Genomic DNA, 24,821 nt, shown 5'->3' on the forward strand with positions numbered 1-24,821 from the left:
CTGTAGTTTCCATTACATAATGATATCTGGTGACTTCATGAATGTTCTTGTTATTTTCTTGACAATAATACAGATTTGGTTATCATTTTTTCCTGGATATTTTTTGACCTCCCAGTCTCTCTTATAGATGGAATTTTCTGTTGATCTCTCATCTAAGCACTCACTAGATTTGCCTTTGCTTAGCTTTTTTGAGATCAACTAGATGGAATGGACTAATCTACTGCAGACACCATGATTGACAGGAACACGACTGACACGTGATTGACACCGTGTATCTCATTCTGTCCTTTATGTCTGAAATCAAACATACAGAGAATAGACAATACTTTGGCAGCCCTCTCAAAGCAGTCTGTGAAATATAGGCTGTAAAGATCCTTGGGTACTTAGATTCCCTGAAGGAAAATATTCTCCAGCCTCCCTCCCTTTTCCTTCTTGCTTATTTGTTTATAGAATGTGTACGAATAAAATGTATGAATTTCCCCCAAGTTGAAATATTCATATAGTTTCTAAATGTCTTTATTTCTACACTGGCTTCTACTCAATATTAGTATCTTCTATATCACATACTGCATTTGGATCTTTAAACATAGTGAAATTATAATTATGTGTTAATGTAAGTCCCACAGCAGCATGAGGTTTTCCTGGCTATTTCTCTTGAATATCCACCTCGCTTTTGTGTATGTACGAATGCAATTTCTAAACAAAAAATTGGGAATATTTATGGAAGCCTTGATGCAGAGTTTTTGCTTAATGTGAATTATTATAGGAAATCACTTGAGATTTTTTAAAAATCTCTCACAAAGTGGTTTTGCTCTGAATCTTGAAAGAAGAATAAATACACATGCAAGAAAGAAAACAGTTTTGTTTCTTACAGGTAACTGATTTTGGTTTAGCTGTTCAAAAGACGGGAGGAAGTGAAAGCAGGTTCCAGTCTACCTGTGGGACTCCTATTTATATGGGTAAGTCCAGTACTTTATATAATATTTTCCATTAAATCTGAACTGATTAAAAATAATATAATGAATTAAAGTTTTGTAACTATCAATACATATGCACAAATATGCTGGATGCTATTTATATATGTACAATAATTGCTATGCTCATGGGTTTCGGATACATTATTATGATATACCGTATATACTTGAGTATAAGCCGAATTTTTCAGCCCACTTTTTGGGCTGAAAAATTCCACTTCGGCTTATACTCCAGTCAACAAAAAAACTTACCGAGGACTTGTGCGCGGCCGAGGCTTTGGTGCTTCCGGGATCGCGCGCACCTCTCCCAAGCCACCGCCGTCCGAGACCTGCCCAAACGTCGGCAGGTCTGCGCGGAGGAACGGAGACCTGGGGAGGTTTGGGGAGGTGCCCAAACCTCCCCAAACGTCGGCAGGAGGAACAGAGACCTGCCGACGTTTGGGGAGGTTTGGGGAGGCGCCCAAACCTCCCCAAACGTCGGCAGGTCTGCGCGGAGGAACGGAGACCTGGGGAGGTTTGGGGAGGCGCCCAAACCTCCCCAAACGTCGGCAGGAGGAACGGAGACCTGCCGATGTTTGGGGAGGTTTGGGGAGGCGCCCAAACCTCCCCAAACGTCGGCAGGTCTGCGCGGAGGAACGGAGACCTGGGGAGGTTTGGGGAGGCGCCCGAACCTCCCCAAACGTCGGCAGGAGGAACGGAGACCTGGGGAGGTTTGGGGAGGCGCCCAAACCTCCCCAAACGTCGGCAGGTCTGCGCGGAGGAACGGAGACCTGGGGAGGTTTGGGGAGGTGCCCAAACCTCCCCAAACGTCGGCAGGAGGAACGGAGACCTGCCGACGTTTGGGGAGGTTTGGGGAGGCGCCCAAACCTCCCCAAACGTCGGCAGGTCTGCGCGGAGGAACGGAGACCTGGGGAGGTTTGGGGAGGCGCCCAAACCTCCCCAAACGTCGGCAGGAGGAACGGAGACCTGCCGATGTTTGGGGAGGTTTGGGGAGGCGCCCAAACCTCCCCAAACGTCGGCAGGTCTGCGCGGAGGAACGGAGACCTGGGGAGGTTTGGGGAGGCGCCCAAACCTCCCCAAACGTCGGCAGGAGGAACGGAGACCTGGGGAGGTTTGGGGAGGCGCCCAAACCTCCCCAAACGTCGGCAGGTCTGCGCGGAGGAACGGAGACCTGGGGAGGTTTGGGGAGGCGCCCAAACCTCCCCAAACGTCGGCAGGTCTGCGCGGAGGAACGGAGACCTGGGGAGGTTTGGGGAGGTGCCCAAACCTCCCCAAACGTCGGCAGGAGGAACGGAGACCTGGGGAGGTTTGGGGAGGCGCCCAAACCTCCCCAAACGTCGGCAGGTCTGCGCGGAGGAACGGAGACCTGGGGAGGTTTGGGGAGGCGCCCAAACCTCCCCAAACGTCGGCAGGTCTGCGCGGAGGAATGGAGACCTGGGGAGGTTTGGGGAGGCGCCCAAACCTCCCCAAACGTCGGCAGGAGGAACGGAGACCTGCCGACGTTTGGGGAGGTTTGGGGAGGCGCCCAAACCTCCCCAAACGTCGGCAGGTCTGCGCGGAGGAACGGAGACCTGGGGAGGTTTGGGGAGGCGCCCAAACCTCCCCAAACGTCGGCAGGTCTGCGCGGAGGAACGGAGACCTGGGGAGGTTTGGGGAGGTGCCCAAACCTCCCCAAACGTCGGCAGGAGGAACGGAGACCTGCCGACGTTTGGGGAGGTTTGGGGAGGCGCCCAAACCTCCCCAAACGTCGGCAGGTCTGCGCGGAGGAACGGAGACCTGCCGACGTTTGGGGAGGTTTGGGGAGGTGCACGCGCACCTCCCCAAACCTCCCCAAACTTCGGCAGGTCTCCGGACGGCGGCGGCTTGGGAGAGGTGCGCGCGATCCTGGAAGCACCGAAGCAAGTCCTCGGTAAGCTCCGGGCGGTCACTTGCTTCGCGTCTCCTGAGGGAAGGGGGGGCGACTGGAGCGGGCGTGTTTCCTCGCCTGCTGGGCGCCGCGATTTGCCCAGGGAACGCGCGGGCCCCGAATGGCAGCGTGGAGCGAGGAAGCGGACAGCCAGGGCTTCCCCGAGAGCCGCGGCCACACAGGGTATTCCTGTGTATTCAGGCTTGCAAAATGGCGGATCGAGCCTCTGCTGGCGGCAGAGGCTTGCAGAGCGCGGATCCAGCCTCCGCCGGTGGCGGAGGCTTGCAGAACGGCGGATCGGCTTATACTCGAGTCAACAACTTTTCCCAGTTTTTGGGGGTGAAATTGGGGGTCTCGGCTTATACTCGAGTCGGCTTATACTCAAGTATATACGGTAAGTTTCTTCAAACAGAACTGAGTAAGCTTTCTAGAATGGAAATAATGATATTAATAGGTACTGCCGAGAACAGAAGTTTGCTTCCAATATTACCATTCAGAAGCATGCTTGGTACAGAGGGCTTTCCTATTCCTTCCCCCCCTCTCCCATTCTTCTGCATCCTTGGGAGACCTGGAATCAGAAGAACGGAGATATGGCATGGGAAAGAATGAAATGACTAACTTGGTAGAGGCTGCTTGTATGAATAGTGTCCAGGTTAATGTAAGCAGACTTTGCATGATAGTAGGCAAGATCACATTATCACAACATGGGTCTATTTGTGCTTTTTTGTTGGAGATGAAATAGAGGAGAGCAGGAGTTTGCAATGAGAGAAGCAAAATGCCTTACTGCATCAATGGATTTTTACTTGCACAGACGTTTGTATTCCATTTTCATAAATCTGCTTGCAATTTTTGATTCAGTTCAAAGGGATTTCTAGTTGGGAACATTGTTCTATATTGGTATGAGTAAGCATAGTCTTTGAGTTCTTAGAATATTGCTGGCAAGTACAATACCAGGGTTGAAGTTGAATTTGAAGGATGAGCTGACTAATTCTATTCAATTTTAATAGAGTATTTATAAAGACTAGCACTTCATCTATTGAAGCACTGTATGAATTATTTATTTATTTATAAAATTATTGCCCTCCATCTTACCATAGGGTAACTTAAACCATAATAACAATAGTAACAACAACCACAACAACAATAATAACTAACAATAACAATCCTGTTATTTCATAAAATGGTGGCTATGAAGCTCTCTTTTCCACCTAGCTTTAAAAAATAATAACAAATAGGAAATTTGTAAAAGAACCTTTAGTTCCTACAACATTTTCACTTGGATGACAGAAAGCATATTTGATGACCATTTGCGTTTTGGAAAATTCCTTCTGAGACTAGTCATGTCCACCATGGCTTCCTTTTTTTGTGTATGCCCATTGTTTAAACTCAACATCCCACATGACCTCTCAACACAAACAGGTTACTAACTCCTATTCTGACCCTTTTACTTCTCACTGCATGTCATACTATTTAGAATCTGCCCTTACAGTATATACTGGGGAAGAAGCCTTTCTGACTTTAAAACTAATATATAAATCTATGTATTTGTTTTTCAAATGGAAATGTATTTGTGTGGTATTGTAAAGGATTTAAAGTCAAGATTTTAGGAACAGTGTTCAGAATTTACAAATAGGAAGAGGACAAGCAACAAAATTAGGAATTATGATAATCGTGACTAACTAAACGATCAAAGTGAGGATATATCATCATGAATTGTTTAGGACCCTACATTATTAATATCAACATCTGCTACTTTTTGATGGGTGAACGAAGTGTATCTCATTCATACTGCTTTCTTTTAAGTAGTTGAAAATATCTATATTTTTTCTTTGTTGGCAGCTCCAGAAGTGATAAGTGCACATGACTATAGCCAACAATGTGATGTCTGGAGCATAGGTGTCATTATGTATATGCTGTAAGTAGTTTACATACAATAAAAATATTTTTTCCTAAAGAAGACAATATTTGTCAATTATTGTTTGATTGGTGTTTTACATTGGTTAAGTTGTCTCTACTGAATTCTTTCTAAAAGAAATTATTAACCTCAACTCTTGTAAGTATTCTTGATCATAGCTGAAAATATGTACTCAGTTTCTATCTCCCTCTGTCTCTTTCTCTATGATCATACAGTTTTTTATTTCTGTGCTATGCTTGTTATATTTAACAAAATGGAGTTTATTTGCCAGAAATATTATCTTTGAAAGCCTTTGTTTTAAATGGATACTCACTATAATGCACATATTTTTATTTAAGATTAGAGTTGGATCTAAGTCATGCTTCATGTGAACCTTTTGAAATTGTTTGTGATTAATTTAAATCTCATTTATTATAATAGATCCCCTTTTAATATGACCAAATCTGGATCCAAGTTACTATCTGTAATACTTTTAGGCAGTTGTACTTTATAGATCTTGGGTTACTGTATTATTCAGTTATTTATAAATAAGACTAATATTTTAATCAAATAAAGAAAATCAGAAATATTTTATGCAGTATACTTGAACAGTAAAAAACCTCTAGTCCTTACATTTATAATTCAATTTGAATTCTACAAATATGTCTGAATTGTAATAAGGAACTCTCTTTGATAGAGAAACAAGATGGGACATAACAGTGTTCTTTTCCTTTGTTGAATTTCATTAGGCTGCCCTTTAAAACATCAATATTGGCAACTGACAAGAGATTAGTCAAGTAAAAAGAATAAACTTCTTTCCAATAAAGTTAATACTTCCCAAATAATTATTCTTCCTATTTATCCAATATAGTTCTTGCGCATAGCACACAGATTTTACTTTTTAAAAAATTTGTAGATCATGCTGTGTTCTGAAACTTTTTAATACCGAGAAAGTACCAATTTTATGATCACAGTTTATTGTATTAATGTTGCCATGCCATTTTTGCACAATATAGCATAGCTGAATGTATTATACATTGGACTGGGGTAATTTGATTGGACAGTAAGAATTCCATGCTGCTTCTGCAATCTGTACAATTCACAGACCTTGTAAAACAAAGACACTAAATTGTCCTGATTTTAGTCACAGTTCAGGCTTCATAACATTATACTTTAATTAACATATAAATATTTTAAGTTGGCATTGTAGAAACACAATAATATTATAAAAATGTTACTTGATATTGCCCCTAACTGACACTTAAAAATGAAACTTGGTAAGAATTAATAGAATATACGTTCCTTTTATTCTATTTAGAAGATATATTAATAGACATATGAAATATTCTTTAATTTTTGTACAGTTTTCATAAGCAGCTCATTCTATCATTGTTAGATGATCTTTTTAGCTATCCTTGCTAAGTGAATGTTTAATATTGTCATTGCTAACTGATGTGCCTAGTAGTTTTTAATGGATCTATATTAATGTATTAGCTGCTGAACCAATTGCATTAGTAGAGATGGCATACCTTCTCTTAACAAGCATATCTATTACAGTACACTAAGCTTGACCTTGTTATCCATAGAAAATCCAATCCTTCAAATACAATATTCATTTTACAATGAAATGTTGAGTTTCATGGATACTTTTTTGTAGTAGCATAGGGCCTCAATGGTGTATTTTATTGTAATGTAGCTGCAGTTTATGGCCCATCTCTATTTAAACACCGACTAGTAAAACAAGAGGCAATTATCTTTTTATTGAGTTCCTAGTGGGCTGAGTTTGTCAACCCCTCATGGATTACAAATTTTACAGGGATAAATTAGCAATATCTCTGGTCAGTATTTTTCCCCACAGTATTCTGGAAAACAACTATACTTGCAAATAGGAACATATTGGGGAATATTGAAATACATCTATTTCGTATTATTTTTTTGTAATGCTTCTCAAAATGTTTTCTTGTTCATTTACATTTTAATTTCTAACCTCAGTTACCTTTCTTTGTACTCCAACAGTACAGACATCATGGAGTTAACGTGGATTGACTGCATAATGTAATAATAATTTTTCCATATATTATAATCCCCACTTGACTGGGATCCTCTATGTGACTGATTCAGAAATGTTGCTTTCACTCAGTCTGTCATTTAATTTTAATGATAATAATGCCAGTAAAAATAGGTTAGATAACAGTAGTATGACATCACACTTTACAGCATGATTTCCAACTGGCTGGATCATTCATGTAACTGATCCAGAGAAGCAAAAGAAGCCATAACCTACATGAATACAAATATAAGAAGAAACCAGTAGTTCTGAACAGACTTAATAAACAAATATCCTAAAAATATTTTTGTGGAAATATTTTAATTCCTGTTTCCTGAAACAAGTTACTATGTTCTAAATTTGAATGAGCAGTTTAACTCCCTATATCCATATATAGAGTAGGGGTAATTTTGTAAGTATCCATTATGTCAACCTTCAAGACTGTCTCCTTTTCTGTCTTTCCAAACCATGCTTATATTTTTCATAATGGCTGGTTCATACTTCTTCAAGGCTACTTTCATTGGTTATGAATCCTATTTAAGCTAGAGTTGAATCACTGCAAAAAGGGATATTTGGTGAAGCTGTAATACAATATATAACTTCTCTGTGCTTGACAGTTAAGAGTTTAGAATTGGTATTTGATGCTTCTTTGCCCATCATATTCCCATTCTTCCTTTTATATTTACTGTTCCACTGAATAAAAAATGCTGCCCTAAATTGAAAAAAATACAGTATACACATAAAGCTATTGGTAGAGAACTAGAGATATATTTCAATAACTGAAAATATTTTTTCTGTTACCTCTCCAGATTATCTGCTGAACCACCTTTTATGGCAAGTTCAGAAGAAAAACTTTTTGAAGTTATAAAAAAAGGAGACCTTCATTTTAAACAGTCAGTCTGGCAATCAGTCAATATAGCTGGTAGGTAGATAACTGCATGACTAAAAACCCACTGATAAATAAAAGCGTTGTCAAATGACCTTTTGACCTTTTAAAATCACTAACATGATCATTGAAGTATGAACAAATTTCATAAAACAGTTACTGAATAGTACTCTGCTGGGTTAACATACATGAATACAATGGAGAGACGTAGCTTTTACAAATATTAGAAATTAGGTTCATGAATGTCTTTTTTTATAGCTAAAAATATATTGCGGCTTCTTCTGAAAGTAGATCCTGCCCACAGAATCACTGCAAATGAACTGCTTGACTGCCAGTGGATCACAGTAAGCTTTATTTCATTTTTCTTTTAAACATTTCTAATTTCTTTGTTTGCAAAATTAATTTTTCCAATTAAGTTCAAATGAACATTTACTTACCTACATGTTATATACATGTTATACACCTATACGTTTAACATATTTTAATTAAAGGTAAAGGTAAAGGTTCCCTCGCACATGCGTGCTAGTCGTTTTCGACTCTAGGGGCCGGTGCTCATCTCCGTTTCAAAGCCGAAGAGCCAGCGCTTGTCCGAGGACGTCTCCGTGGTCATGTGGCCGGCATGACTAGACGCCAAAGGCGCACGGAACGCTGTTACCTTCCCACCGTAGTGGTCCCCATTTTTCTACTTGCATTTTTACGTGCTTTCGAACTGCTAGGTTGGCAGAAGCTGGGACAAGTAACAGGTGCTCACTCTGTTACACAGCACTCAGGATTCGACCCGCCAAACTGCCGACCTTCTGATCGACAGACTCAGCGTCCTAACCCACTGAGCCACCACGTCCCTTATATTTTTTTTAATTAGGACAGTTTAAAGGTGAAACCAGATTTTCTTAATGGTCCAGATAATTTCATGCTGTACAGATATTTAATAGCAAAAAAATATTCTACTGTAAAAATTAATCCCTTGATTCTAAATGGCAGGCAGCACTTTTAGAAACTGAGCCCTGTGACATAATCAGGAAAATGTATTTAGCTCCTTCAAAAATTTATAGTAACAGGGCCACGAGTTAAATTTAAGATTATGCAGGACACGCGTGAGAGAGGTGGTCTTAAAATGCCTAATCTTAAACTATACTATGAAGCTGCTGCTTTGTCAGCGATAAGTGATTGGATTAATTTAACACAAGTGAGATCATTAAATCTTGAAGGTCATGATTTGCTATTTGGTTGGCATGCATACCTATTGTATGATAAGAAGGTGGATAATGCGTTCAAGGTGCATATTTTAAGACATGCTCTGTTGCGAGTTTGGAAAAAGTATAGACATAAGCTAAATTATAAGATACCTTTATGGGCAATACCGAAACATGCAATAGAAAACATAAGTGTTGGGTTTAAACATGATGTGACTACATATAAGGAAATTTTAAGTTTGGAAAGGAATGTATGGTATTTGAAGCCGTATAATATCTTACGAGAAGGAAAGATTTTTCAAACTTGGTTTCAGTATGGGCAATTACAGGCCAGGTGGAAAGAAGATCAGAAAATTGGTTTTTCAATGACTGATGAAAATTTGGTAAAGCAAATTAGAGATCAAGGTCAAGCACATATCAGACGGATATATCTTGCACTGATAGAAATTGATTCAGAGACAGAACTTGTTAAATACTGTATGATAAAGTGGGCTCAGAATTTTCAAGAAGTTATTACAATGGATACTTGGGAAAAGATTTGGGTGAGTAATGTAAAATTTACGCAAGCTCAAAATATAAGAGAGAACTTTTATAAAATGTTTTATAGGTGGCATTTAGATCCTAAAAAACTAGCAAGTATGTATCCGAACTGCCAGCCTAAATGTTGGAGGTGTGGTGGTGAAGATGCAACGTATTTTCATATATGGTGGACCTGTAAAAAGGTTAAAGCATTTTGGATTAAAATTTGGTGGAATATGCAGAAGATATTTAAGAAAAGGATAAAGTTTTGTCCGCAATTGTTTTTACTGGGTATTACTACTGACACTACTGTTGTGGACACTAAGTTGATGTTGAATTTAATTACGGCAGTAAGACTTTTAGTAGGGCAATATTGGAAGAAGGAAGAACTGCCGACTATAGAAGAATGGACTTTAAAAGTTTCCAACCTGGCGGAAATGGCAAAGATTTCAGCGTACTTGAAAGACCATTCGCAACAGAGATATATTGTGGAGTGGAAAAAATGGATTGATTACATCCAGAATAAATATGGGACTAAAAAGTTTCACTTAGCATTTGAATAAGTATTGATGTGATATTTATATCGCTTGTAGTTATTTTATAAGAGTTAAAGTGCGACAGACTTAATAGTTATTGTTGTTTGCATATGGTAGATTATGATTGTTTTTACTGTTATACCTTGTATTTAGCTCTGGGAAGTCGGGAGGGGGGAGGGGGAGGGAGGGAGGGGTTGGGGAGGGTTGGGAAGAGGGGAGGGGGTTGGGAGGGGTTTTGTTTTGTTTTGTTAAAAATAAAATGTACTGTAAAACTTTTCAATTAAAAAAAAATTTATAGTAACAGATCTTCATTTTATGTAGCTAGATCATAAATAAGCGAACGTAATACAACAGAAATAATCAGTTAAGGGCACAATTTACTGGAGACTTCCTCCAAACAATTGTCTACAAATGTTCTGCCTCCACACATAAGCAAATAAAATCTCTTTTTACTATCAGTAATCTGCAGAGTACTGTATATATTCATTTTTTTCAGTATATTAAGTTTAGAAACTGCAGAAAGTTCCTAAAAGCTGTAGAAATAATTATTTCCATAATATCCATAATAGTCTCTGATTTTATACAATTCTATTTTTTCTGAGTCTTTTAGAACTTCTACAGTGATGGAAAGAACTCTGTCATTGAAACTGAGATCCAAGCTCTAAATTCCTCTGCCAGCTGCCTTGGGCTACTCAAGCAGAAAGTGGGGTGTGTGTGTGGGTGGAGGGATTACAGAAAGTCGCGAACCCACAAGAACAGCAACTTTCCCATTATTCATACTTGCCAATAACATTAGGGAAAAGTGTGGCAATCCTGGAATTGGTCAATTTTCTATTCCATTGTAAACAATGGGAGGAAAATTAAAAATTAAAAAACTTACAAAGAGAGGAAAATGCCAGCTGTCCTGCTGACATAAGCCCAGTTGAGTTCTGAATAAACAATTCTACTTTTGGCTCTTGTATCCATTGGTGTTGCTTTCTTTTGGAAAGGGATATACTGAAAAAATGAATCACAGTAATAGTCATATGAAGAACAATTTCTATAGAAAATCATATACAGCAAAACTAGGTTTAATTTTAAAACTTCCTCTAAGTTAGAATTTAGATATTGCATGATTATGCTATACAATTACTAAGATTGGTGGGCCTTTCATAAGCAAAAGTTAAAACTATAAAATACATGAAAATAGCAGAGCAATATAAAATGTAAAAGAAACATCAACAGTACTAGAATAGACCTAGAATGGAATAGAATGGGTTGAACTATGCAATCCTTGGCGCTCTCTGAACTTGGTTGTTTGCTTGCAGATCTTTCTTGCCCAATTGGGTAACATCATCAGTGCCCTCTTTACGTCAGTCACTGATGATGATATCTAGTTGGGTAAGGAAATGTCTGCAAGCAAACAACCAAGCTCAGTGAGTGCTTAGAACTCCACAGAATAAATTTAATGAAACTCAAAAGCCCAGCATAGTAGCAGAGCATGGATCTAAGAAGTTCTTTTAATACATGAAGGGCAAAATACTTGGAATTACCAAAAGTTGTGCATCTGATGTTGAAAAGATTGTGGTGTGTATGCCAGTCTTATGGAAAGTTTATATTTTGAGCTAAGTTGAGCTAAGAGATTTATGATGGGTGAGGGGGAATCAGGAAGGTTGAAAATTTATTGGAGTAATGTTGTGTACAAGCAAGGATAGAAACAAGGAGAAATGAGAAGAAGCTTTTCTTCTTAAATTACAGCAACAGCTAATGTAACAAAATTTAAAATTTCCATAACTAACTTTACATTGCTTGGCAGGAGCATCCAGAGAAAGGTCTCAAAATACAATCTGACAGCCTAAGTACATATTGATCCTAAGCCATTTAAGACTTTAAAGATGAATATCAGCATTTTGAAAGGGGTATGGAAATGGAGAAGACATCAGTGCAAATTATGAAGTAATTGTGTGAGGTTATCATGGCTAAGATAACCCATTAACTATTAATTTATCTGATAATTAATCTGAATGATTGTAATTCAGTTTCTTTATAGTGCAGCATCAAAAGGCTAAAATATCAAATGAGAGTTTGCCATCCTAACATTGTTAGAAGAAAAATTGTTGAAACATTATTTTTGGACATAATGTTTACAAAATTGTAATAATAGCTATTGTAGGAAGAGAGATTCCAGAATGACTGCATCCTTGGAATTTTCTATTTCTCTCTTTCAATGATTAATTAACAAAAGCCTTTGAAGAAAATAAGGTAAATAATTGGCATGTGCTTGTGAACTTCATTAGACATAAATTTATTATCTATATTCTGAAAGTATAATTTACTATGTTTTGATGTTGATTTTCAACATGGCTGAGTGCTACATTTTTATTTTCAATAACATGGTTTTTCCGTTCACCATTATTAAGCACTGAGTATGCTTTCTCTAGTATGTTCTGGTCATTATAAATTGTTTTAGTCATTATAAGCTCATCAATTCTGCAATGTCTTGTTTATGGGCATATATTTAACTTTAGTAGCCAGTAAGTGCTATTAAAGCCTCTTTTTCTGTTACTGTAGGTTTTTTGTTATTATTTTCTTAATTTTTGAAGAAGTTTCTTCAGCAAATCTTTATTTTTTTCTCTTGACATGGTCTGGGAATATTGCCATTCAGAGGCAAGTGTTTGAAGATCATAAAAGTGGAAAATGTCTTTCTGACGTAAGCTGAGTGCCACATGATAGAGGGGCATATTGTTTCAATCTATGATTTTAATCTTATTGACATGCCCTTTCTTAAAATCTAGATGAAAAGAACTTGAAAGAAAGACAAAAGAAAATGAACAATCTAAAAGGCAGCCAATTAGTAATTCTCCACTTTCCCCACAATTAGCACCAGATGCTAGCAAAATTAAAAGCAACAGGTGTTCAAATGAAGCAATATAGCAATTAACTTAAGTGGTTCCACTTTCTTAAAAACTGTCAGAATACAACCATCCTATTTCATGTGCTATTTAAGTATTTGTAGCTCTTTAAAACATAGGCTTGTTTCCCCTGGCTACAACTCAGCCTCTTATTTGGTAGGTGTGATTTGGTGCACTTAATTACCTGAATGTGCTTGCACATAAGGTAGTTATTTTGTTGTCTGAAACATCAGTTTGTCTACTGTTAATTACAGAAGTAAATTTGCATCTGCACAACTGGTAGTTCATATCTGAAAATTATTCTATAAATTCAGAAGTACTAGGCATACATTATTTAAATGCATATAGAATTTTCTTTATGCATGCCTCTATTATTCCAGTCCTTATGTCTAGTGTTTAAGGTACCAGGCTAGAAGCCAGGGGTTTGTGAGTTCTAGTCCTGCCAGATTGGTGATTTTGAGTCAGTCACATTTTTTCACCTCAACTCTCCTCATGGTTGTTGTGGGGAAAATAGGAGGAAGAAGTAGTGCGTGTGTTCACCACCTTGATAATTATAATAAAGGCAGTAATAAAATCAAATGTTTACTTTTGTCATAGATCAGAATAAAAAACTTTATACACACGCATGTGAACACACATCTAGTCTAGTACTAGGTAGGCAGATTGTGTCATGATACCACCACCACCAAATAATTGTTTGGTCTCCATACTTCTGTTACATTAATTCAGGCATGTCAAACTGCTGGCTCTCAGGCTGGATGTGTCACGCCAAAACCACGCCCACCCCATTGCTGACAGTGGGGAAAAAGTCGTGATATGTCATGTGATGTCGTGAGTTTGACATTAATTCAAACTGAGGATAGGAAGCTGTACCTTCATTCTAAATGGCTATGGTCTTTCAGCTGTTCACAGCTCCAATTCCCTACAAAGTAATAGAAAAGGAGCTATACTTTTCATAAGGACAAAAGTGCTTCTTTGCTGCTTGCGAATGATTGCACTTGTGTGTAGCACAACATATGTGGGGGTCATTGTCTCAGATACTTCTTTGTCTATTTAAATATTTTGATACTTTGCAATGAGAAAGCTGATGCTGAGGGTAGGTTGGCTGGAATGGTACAGTTATTCTAGAAATATTATTGCTTTGAAACTATAAAGGTGAAGCTTTGCTAATAATCCCAGTACTTTTCTGACAGAATTCATGAAATTTTATGTTGCCAGGAAAGAGGCAAAACATATTTGCAGATACTGCACGTTTCACTTGCAATATCAAGATTGAGTTCTGTTGTTCTTATTTCTAACCTTGATCATTTCCAATAATTTATGATAATTTTTTTCAGGTATTCTTAACAAATATGCAATATCTAATTATAGGGCAGAATCTGAGGCTTGGCTGAGAGATCAGCATGCCACCAAAGTTGCTGCCCTATTATACTCTTAAAATGATGGAAGGGAAACATTTTTAAATGGAAAATAACTGTATGAATTTATATGTAAATAATTTGGTTGTAATTAAATGCCAGACAAATGGATTTGTTATCCTGGCCTAATTACTACTTTTTTCCTAAGATGTACATTTCTGAAATAAAACATGAACACTCTAAATTGAAGGATCATGGTGGGTGTTGGCGCAGGATTTTTTTTTTCTGATGGGAACTCTCAAGAAGACCTTTTTCTCCAAAGAGGCCAGCTTCATAATCTGTCATTCTTGTGCTATTTATAAGCAATTTCTGGCATGTTCTGGCATGTTCTGGTCATAATGAAAAAGAGTTATATCAAAAAAGTACTCTGTTAAGTTGGTAGTGTTCTTATTAAAAAGCCACTAGTACTCTACTGTTTTAATTTTCTATGCTTGTCTCTGTCTCTCTCTTTTAAAAGAGAAAAAAAAATTGATTTCTTTGGCTTACTTGCACTCTCGTCATTGGCTTATTAAAAAACACAATTTCTATTTAGAGCAGTGTAGTACTGTAGTTGCGCATCTATTTTGTTCATTTTTCCTTAAACCCCCCCCACTCTTAAATTGATTGTTATTGTTTAGGGTGAAACAGACATTGTTCAAAGGCCATTTAATGTCCTTGAGTTAATGAAGAAGTGGAATAACAGCAGTAGCAGCACTACAGAAGTAACAGTTTTTGAAGATGGACTAAATGGTGCATCACCTGCCTCACAACTGGAAGAAATTCGTGGAGAACAAGATAGCCCTGTTAGCAGCAATGGCAATTCAGACCCCAATATAGAAACAGAACCCGAGAGTGGCAGCAGCAAACCCTCAACACCAACAAAACAAGTAAGCTTAAAATATTTGTCAGCTTAAATGAAACAGCCCAGCAAAAGCACAGAGCTGTGTTAGTCGGCCTGATATCTCTTTTTTTTATGTTTGCAGCGGATATTTTCCTTAAAATCAATTTGTCCTTTACTTTTTCCCCCCAGACTAGCAAGAAAAAAATTCATATCAATGTTTTACCAAATGGGACTTACAGAAAGAAGAGTACAACTGCCAAATCAACTTCCAGTGTAAGCATACTTACCCAACCATCAATTTTGTTTAATGTAACAGCCCAAGTGTAAGCACTTGCACTAGGCCGGGATCCTGGATGATCAGTGCTCTATGTTACTAGAGTTGATAAGAAAAGTGCTGCTATCACAGAGATCAGAATGTTTTCATGAATTCATTTTTTTTCAGGTGAGGTAAGTATGGATGGATGTAGTATGGATGTAGCTCCACAGATTTTCAGGATATGTTCATATGCTGAACCAGAAAGTTTTTTACTAATATCATAGCACACGTGAGTGAAAAAGAACTCTAAAGCAGTAGGTGCAAAGTACTTCACCATTGCCATGTTTCTTAGGGCTTGTGGGAATGGCTTAGCTATTCCAGCTCTGAAGGATTGACTTGAACTGAATAATTTATTTGGCCATGTGTGATTAGAATTTGTCTCCAGTGCAGAAGTTCTCAGGATACTCTCAGGGTGTCAAGGGTTATAGCTTTGCTGTGCAGATTTTGTTGCTAATTCACATTTTAGTTTATTTGATTTACAGTCATTTTGAGCGATAACTACATCTCTGTTCTTAATATAAACGCCTTCAAAATCCTACCAATGAAATTTTGTTTCAGCAGTAACAGACAAACCTTTGTACTTTGGCTAAATGTGATCTCCCACGTTACATTCAGTATTCGACATATCTTGTTTTTAATTGTCTTATTAAGATTCAGAGTGCAGTTGGATCATTGTCCCCAAGACTAGTTGCAAAACGCGCAGATAATCAAGAGAAGAAAATTGAAATAGAGAAGTCTTTGACCCAAGGACTTTCAAGCAAAAATACACAAAAAACCAGTGCCCATAGTGGCTTACACAAAAACAAGAAGAAATCTTAGAAGAATCCCACTCTTCAAAATGTAAGTCCTACAATGTAACAATTGCCAGTGCCAAAATGTGGCAGCTCTTTAAAAAAAGGACCAATATACCATGAACTTCTATACTTGCTGTTGTTGTTGTTGTTATTCTGAAGCCTGTAATCATCAAGAGAAGTCTAGTTTCAGAGTAGTGCTGATAAGTGTTCTAAAACAGTGTGAAATCCCAAACTATGTGAGGGCATCCACTGATAGTATTACACTCAGAGCAGAGAATTGTGTGAAATTTCTGTCTTTTATTTATTGTACTCTTAACAGGTATCATTCAGGCAAGCAACTAATTTCTTTGAATCTACTTGTATTTGTCTATGATTACTTTTTATTGTCATAAAAATTTGTGAAAGGAGGAAAGAAAGTAAGAAGCCAAAATATGTAATGACTAAGTGATGAGGTTATTTAAAAAAAAACTCACTGCATTTTGCACTTGTCAAAAATTGATAGGATTTTGTTTATAAAACTGTAGGCATTATAACTGGTGTACCAAGGTCAATTAAATTTGTTTCTAATTCTTTATGCATTATAGTTAGTTGGACAATTTACTTAAAGCAATTGTAGATATTATGAAAATTGCCAAGGTTAATCCTGCTGCTAAAATGCTTGTGTATTGAAATAAAAGCGATCTTAGAAGAGTGTATTTCACATGCTAGTTCATCTTAATTTTTTTTAAATAAAGATGGATTGTTTCTGATAAAGAGAAAATTAATTGTGTGTATATGTCTGTGTATATAGTTAAAGGTCAAAATATCTTAATACACTTGTTACATGATGCTTCAAGTTGTACATTCTATCAATTTTCTGCTATGTATTTATTCTAGTTCAATATTTCTGTTGGAATCAGGTCAACAGATAGGCTTCTTTCAAATACTGGGTGCATTTATTTTTGAATTTGTAAAAAATCCAGTATTTACTTACCATGAATTATCAGCAGCATTCCTGAGTTGCATGTGCTCCCATGTTTTTGTTTCTGAGTTGTAAGGTATCTTCCCGCCTTCTTTCTTTCAAGTTTGTCAACAATACTGTGACCCAAGCAATATGCAAGCCACATATTCCACAAAGATTTCTAGGCTCAGGAACCTGGGACGACATCAGTTAATGCTACGCTATGCTTACTAACCCCTTGCAAAAGATGCTCAAAGACTTTAAAGTGCTAATGTTTCAGATGCTCAAAATACCATTTGGGATTTAATTGAAATTATTGAAAACAATAATTTGATATGCAAATAATTGTTTATATATTGTATGTATGTATGTATGTATGCATGTTAGCTGCTGTAATTCAATCTGGATTTGGTGGCCTATAAATCTAAGGAGAAAAAAGACAGTAAAAAAATCTGATACAGCTGACCAGTTCCCAAATAGATGGTTGTTTTCCTTTGCTCTTCAAAATTACTTCATTAAAATAAAATCAAGAATGGAATATTTTGTTAAACTAGTGAAAGCATTACTAACTTTATTAAAATATGTTTGGAAATTCTTCTGTTGAAATTAATTTATTGTTTCCTATTTCCCTCTGATATATTAAGCTTTTCACAAAACAAACTCTGTTTGCATCTGACTTTCTCTCTAGTCTGTTAGGAAAAAGGAAGAGAATTTCAGAAAGCTCATGCACATTTGGCTTTTCCTGACGGAAGCACATGAGGTCCCCTTTGTCTTAAAAGACTAGATCGAAATGCTATTAATTCTCAGTGTTAGTTCTTTCCCCTTAGTCAGAGTCCTGCTTGAAGAAGTCAATCCCTCAGAGTTGCAGAAGTACCATTAGTTCATCTCAGGTCAGTTTAATTTTATCATAGTACTTATTTCATGGCAAACTCATGACATTATGTTTCAGAGTGACTCAGTTTTGGGTTTAAAGAAGATATTGATGATTATAGATGGATTTTTTTTAATGAGCAAAGCTAATAGAAATTGTGACCTCTGTTGTTTTAGGTTCATGAATGGATAGCATTTTATGCAAAACAAATGGACCTGTAAAATTCTTTTACAACTGTGAAGACTGAATGCAAAGCTTTTGCTTTGGTATCATGAAATATACAAAAGGTCATGGTTTTGAAGTTGAAATGTCCAGGTTTGAATTTCCACTTTATTTTGGTTTATTAGGGCAACAGTATCTCTCTAATCAAACTTGTTTCTCTTGAGGCCCCAGGAGAAACAATGGAACCATTTATTTCCATTTAAAAAAGGAACCATTTATTTCAGAATGGTTTAATATTTTAATATTTTTTGGCAGTTTCATACTGTAATTAGGTAGGTTGCCTATGCTGATGCCTGCACAGCTACTAGCAGTCACATCATTGGGAAAACTCTAGCAATTCTGATTTGACAAGGCCTCAACCAACAGCAGGTGATCCCTTCAAAAATTGCCTCACTCATTCATTCTATCTATGTGAATATTGAAAGCTATAAGCCCTTTGAAGAAAGTTCTGGTATTATTATTGTGTAGAAATGCAACAGTGAACTGTTCTGCTTACATAAAAAGGGCAGATTATACACCAGAACTTTACTAATATGTCTTAAGGTAAAGGTAAAGGTTCCCCCGCACATGCGTGCTAGTCGTTTCCAACTCTAGGGGCCGGTGCTCATCTCCGTTTCAAAGCTGAAGAGCCAGCGCTTGTCCGAGGACGTCTCCCTGGTCATGTGGCCGGCATGACTAGACGCCAGAGGCGCACGGGACACTGTTACCTTCCCACCGTAGTAGTCCCTATTTTTCTACTAGCTTTCGAACTGCTAGGTTGGCAGAAGCTGGGACGAGTAACAGGCGCTCACTCTGTTATGCGGCACTCGGGATTTGACCTGCCAAACTGCCGACCATCTGATCGACAAGCTCAGCGTCCTAACCCACTGAGCCACCGCGTCTTAGGCCTAGGCAAAAGAAAAGAGATGAGTGATTTTTTTAAAAAACCCTCTGGATTGTGGTATATATATTTGGAAGATGTGACAGAAATTCTTGAGGCCTGTTTTCAATGCTTCATACATTAAACTTTTGAAATAGACATGATGTATTAAAATGTCAAACTATATCATTTATTTTCCTCTATTCCTCCCTCCCAAAAGATTATAGAAATTAGGATCCAGGATTTTTTTAACACCCCTTTCTCTGCTTTTTAGCATTGTGAAACATGTATAGCTGGCAATCCCATGCTTGATTCATTGTGTTTTGAATTCAGTATCAATTTTCTCAGCAGCAATGCAATGAGAATGTTAACATCCTTGCTGAGTTGCAGCAAGTTTCAAGAATATAGAATTTTCATTTGCTTTAACCTTATCTGTATATCATTGCCTTGTTGATAAATAGCACATTTGTACTTCATCAAAACATAGAGCAAATATACAAGAGTATATGAGGCAGCAGGCTGAAAGGTAAGACTGCTGCTGAAAATAAATGGGAAAGGAATATATTGTATATTGTGAGAATATATTGTGAAGTCATGATATATCCACATATGCGTCATAATGTCAGTTGCCCGTGCTAGATTTTGCATATATGCATCTTTATGGGAAGTGAAATAAACCATACACCCCTTGTATGTCTACTGCTGCTACATGATGCATTCTGCTTAAAATATCAAATGTATCTATATTATTACTACGCAGCAAAAACTTCAAAGCAAAACTCTGCTTGGAGTCAAGCTCAGCTTCTAGAGACTTCATAGACCTGCCTATGAAACAATCAAAGGAGTTCAATAGCTGCAATTGTGTATTAAAGGGCTAGAGTGCTGTGATCAGTGTTGCTTAGATTTTATATAATATGCTATTGCTAAATGCAACTTCATGTAGTATTGGACAAATCTGTCAATTTTAGCTACTCTTTTCTCAATTTTTCTTTCTTAAAAAATCCCGTTTAGGTACCATCTAAAGATTCTTTTAAAAAAATCCACACAGTCATTTATATTTTTTCATGTGCATTTTTCCTAATTCATGTATTTTTGAATTCAATTGTATTTAATACACAGTTTTGAAACAGTGTTCCCCACATTATGCTCAAAGGGTAAGATATTTGACAGAGAAAGGTAGAAGAGAAGAAACAGGGATCCTCTTCTTACTTCATTGTAACAACTGAATTTGAACTTTTGCATTAAAAAATGAATTGTTTCGATATATTGTTTAATTAGTTTTGGATACTTTCGGCCTATTTTAGCCTAGCCCTTGTCTCATCAGGAGATCAATTTTTTACAGAACCCAAATCTAATTTTCACAGTTTGTATGATGATGTTGAATCAGATTAATATCATATTAGGTAATCAAATTGCAATTGATAAAGCTTCTGTTGACCTATACTTGATTCTTGACACAGTCAATGTCACCAAACATTTGAGTTGCAATTGATTCAAGAAGTGTGTTGGGGTTCTCCATTAAGGCAGGAATGGACAACTGAAGCAAACTCATAAGAAATCCAGAAACTACAGGTAAGTAAAACTTGCTGAAGGAAGTAGAAACCTATAATCAAAGAATTTCAGTAACTGTTCAAGAACAAACCAGTATAGAAAAAAAAATCAAACTCTTTTGCAATTTGTTTTCTTCCCCATTCTATGGTCTGTCTCTACCTGGCCTTTGTTTTATAATGGTCACATTTGTGATCATCGTTCTGTTTTTCATGTTTGTGAAAACTAATTCTTGCAAAAGCCTATCAAGGCTCTGTGAAAATCCTTTCAAGACAAGTCATCACACCCAGGACAGTCCTTAGATAAGGGAATCTTTATGTTGAAGGTATTATAAAATAAAATAAAATCTGCTTCTTGACTTGTCAGTCATAGGAGGATCTGGTCCAATATACTTAGTTGTATCCATTGTGAGTTCAGAACTTTTTTCACAATTTTATGGTGAATCCTCCTTCAGAATTTGGTGAGTAATGTTTAAGGCAATAAAACATAATTGTCAAATTTGATGTCATAGCTCAGATATTCAGTATCCTCACAGAGCAACTACAAGCTTCTTACGCTCAGGTTCAGCATCAGAAGGAGGGAAAAAAAACATCCCACAGAAGACAGGTTGTTGACAAAAACAGTTGAACTAATACAATTAATTCCTCCACAGAGTTTTAGTACGTAGTAATGACACATTCAGAAGAGTAGGGAGAATTGGAATGACCAAAACACTCCTGAGACTTTAAGTACTGACATACCTTTTAATTTCAACACAGCTAGTATTGCTTCAATCTCAGTCTTCTCTTTTACAAGGCTCCCTCCTACCCTTCCTTTTAAAAACTTATTTTTTTTACTTAGGAGAGTGCTTAGAAGGGAGGGGAATTGGCAGGTCAAAAGCTTAGCAAATATTGTGTACCCTCCCTAAGTTCTAACTATTGCTAATGAAGATTGTCAAGAGAAGTAAAAACAAAATAAGCAGTCTTGAGTGAGCATATTCAGGAACTTACTCTATGCAGATACATGGAGATGCTATTTAAATTTTATCTCTCTTCAGCTTCTGATTTTTTTCTTATTTAGTTACAACTTTATAAGCTTAAGAAATAGAGATAAGATTTCGTCATGCTGGAGAAGTTTCCCTAGACATGGATTTTTGTTTTAGATTTTAGATTGGTTATGATCTTCAAGTCCTTACATGGCATGGGTCCGGGGTACCTCGAGGACCACCTGCTGCCGGCGTCAACTTCCCTCCGCCCTGTGCGTTCCCACAGAGAGAGCCTCCTCAGGGTGCCTCCGGTCAGGGAAAGCCGACTGGTGGCCCCCAGGGGGAGGGCCTTCTCTGTGGGCGCTCCGGCTCTATGGAACCAACTGCCGGTTGAGCTCCGGATGGCATCGGACCTTCGCTCCTTCCAGCGCGGTCTGAAGACCCATTTATTTGAACTAGCTGGTCTGGCCTGATGGGGGACGTTAGGGTTTTTTTAATGGGTTTCTTATATTGTTATTGTATTTTTTAACTGGGCACTTGTTTAATTCCCTTTTAATTTTTGTATTTGCTATTTATATATGCCCTGTTCACCGCCCTGAGTCCTTCGGGAGAAGGGCGGTATACAAATTTAATAAAAGTAGAAAAAGTAGAAAGTAAAAGTAGATTTTGAATAAATAGGCTTGAAAAGGTAAAGGTAAAGGTTCCCCTGCACATGCGTGCTAGTTGTTTCCAACTCTAGGGGCCAGTGCTTATCTCCGTTTCAAAGCTGAAGAGCCAGCGCTTGTCTGAGGATGTCTCCATGGTCCTGTGGCCGGCATGACTAGACGCCAAAGACGCACGGAATGCTGTTACCTTCCCACTGTAGTGGTCCCTATTTTTCTACTTGCATTTTTACATGCTTTCGAACTACTAGGTTGGCAGAAGCTGGGACGAGTAACAGGCGCTCACTCTGTTACGCGGCACTCGGGATTTGACCTGCCAAACTGCCAACCTTCTGATCGACAAGCTCAGCGTCCTAACCCACTGAGCCACCGCGTCCCTAGGCTTGAAAAGACCCATCCTATTTACGAATCAAAACTGATGCTTGCTAACCTCAAGCAATGCTTTTTTAGCATTTGTCATGTGTAAGTCATACACTGAAATGTTATGTCTTAGATCAGAATACTCTTACAAAAGTAAACTCATATATTTTACATGGATCCTGGAAAGCATTTAACAGGTTGACTCCATGCTGAGATAGTAAGATATATTGAATTAATATTTGTTTCTCTGAAAGTATTTACTTTACCTGTCTGGCAATAAACTTTAAATTCTGGATTTCTAAACTTTGGCCAGGAAGGTCCAAGAGCATTCATTTTTATTCTCCATAACTTATAGGGAAGCCAGCTGACTCATCTGGACAGATTTGTTTTCAATAATTTTATTAAACATTAAACAGATAAAACAGATAAAACAGTGACTTTTTGTCTTCATAAGTACAGGAACATCTCTTCCCCAAAGGGAAAAGGACTATTAAAAAAAAGAACGTTCCCTTTTCATCACCAGCAAATATATTCAACATTAATAACTTATCACTGTCTTTTAAAACACAATCAAATACAACTTTATTCCAGGTAATCCTGTTTCTATAAATTCATATCTAAATCCTCAGTTTGCTTTATTAGTCAGCAAAAAATTCAGTAAAAATTAATAAAAATGCCAAACATATAGTCCCACTTTCAACCTAAAAATCTATTTTCCCCAAATAACTCTATTTAATAATCAAGTCTGATCTCAACAATTGAACATTATAAAAAATTAAAAACTATTCAACATATCACTTATTCATATAGTAAAAGTACTACTATAAATAATATAAACCATATACTTATTACAAACAAACGTATTACACTCAATAAAACATTTCAACAGAGATAGTGACCCATTATTTGAATAACCATTTATATACCAAAAATAATAACCTAGATATTGTAGGCAAAACAATGACATCCAACCAATAGAAATATCCATTGAACAACACCAGAAATTAGCCATAATCAAATAAACCAGTTTTGCATTTTTGTCTTCTTCCTCCCAGCAGTCTTTAAAATCCATACATAAAATTCTGATGCCCGCTTTCTTCTGCTATTTTTGTATCTTTTTCATAGTCCTTGTCACCTTTATTAAAGTCTACTTGCAGTTTCAATATAGCCCTTCTAGTACATCTTTTAGATTTCAGTTTAAATAAGTAATTCTCACCATATAAGAGAAGGAGAGACAGAGCCTGGGAACAGAGTTAAAAAAGGAATCAGAATTGCTACACAATCACAAACATACTAAAGCTAGCCCACCATGAATTCTGTTGACCCTTATCTAACTTTTAGCAAGTGCTAACTGTTACTGAGGAATATTCCTGAATGGGCAATAGATACGTTTAATTGGAATTTCACACATGGTCCTGGTTTTTCCACATCTGACACACCACACTTTTGATATGTTATTTGTGTGCTTGTTTTTTATAATAAACTCCAGCTCCATTTGTAAATGTAATGTTTCCATTTTTTCTTGTAGGTTATGGTTTTAGGGCCCTCTATAATATCTTTTTCAAATTTATTCAAAGAAGTTTGGTTCTCAACACTTTTTGGTTGCAAAATAGGGTTAAGCAGCTCATACATTTCTTGAGTCTGCAGATCATAAATTTCCTTTAAGTAGCAATCTGTTGCTTTCTAGTAATATTCAAAACCTTCATATTGGCAACTTATAAACAGAGAAATTCTTTCCCACACAAAGGATATTTTTAGTTAGTTTCCACATCTTTCTTTAAATCAATTTCATCCACATTCTTAGCATTTAAAAACTTCTCAGAAACAACACTATAGTCATCCTTTTGCTGTACGTTACAAAAATAAAATCTTACAAAGTTGGAAGTGTGTAGTTTCCGTTCTTTTTAAACATATTAAAGATTACAAAGCTTGCTGTTCTAAAGGTTTTTCACTCTTTAAGAGGTAATAAAAAAATAAACTCCAAGTTGATTAAAAAGATAAGGGTTGGTCAAACTCTTTAAAAATTCTTTAAAAAGGCTATAATAATTGCTCAGAGCAGGATGAAATCCATAATTCCCAATGACTGCAAATGGTTGAAAAAACATAGCGTCTGCTATCTATTAAAAAAATCAAGTTGTCTGGAATACATGAGGTGATCTCAAGATCTATCTTTAATCCAGAGAGTATTATCGACAGTCTGG

At 37.2% G+C, this 24,821-nt stretch overlaps 1 protein-coding gene across 7 annotated transcripts in view; it reads left to right on the top strand.

Moving 5' to 3' along the window:
- STK33 (serine/threonine kinase 33) overlaps positions 1 to 17,540 on the top strand; it is an 86,479-nt gene extending 68,939 nt beyond the window's left edge. For 6 of the 7 annotated variants that reach the window (XM_081320078.1, XM_081320077.1, XM_081320076.1 and 3 more), the window contains 7 exons: positions 860 to 959; positions 4,720 to 4,795; positions 7,631 to 7,743; positions 7,966 to 8,051; positions 14,882 to 15,130; positions 15,274 to 15,357; positions 16,052 to 17,540. In XM_081320078.1, coding sequence (XP_081176204.1) covers positions 860 to 959; positions 4,720 to 4,795; positions 7,631 to 7,743; positions 7,966 to 8,051; positions 14,882 to 15,130; positions 15,274 to 15,357; positions 16,052 to 16,219 — 876 coding nt within the window. In that variant the 3' untranslated portion in view covers positions 16,220 to 17,540. The remainder of the gene's footprint in view (positions 1 to 859; positions 960 to 4,719; positions 4,796 to 7,630; positions 7,744 to 7,965; positions 8,052 to 14,881; positions 15,131 to 15,273; positions 15,358 to 16,051) is intronic. The other variant, XM_081320080.1, reaches the window with a different exon arrangement.
- The last annotated feature ends 7,281 nt before the right edge of the window (positions 17,541 to 24,821 follow it).

This window comes from Vipera berus (assembly GCF_964194415.1).
Source record: "Vipera berus genome assembly, chromosome: 1".
In the NCBI taxonomy this organism is placed as follows: Eukaryota; Metazoa; Chordata; class Lepidosauria; order Squamata; family Viperidae; genus Vipera; species Vipera berus.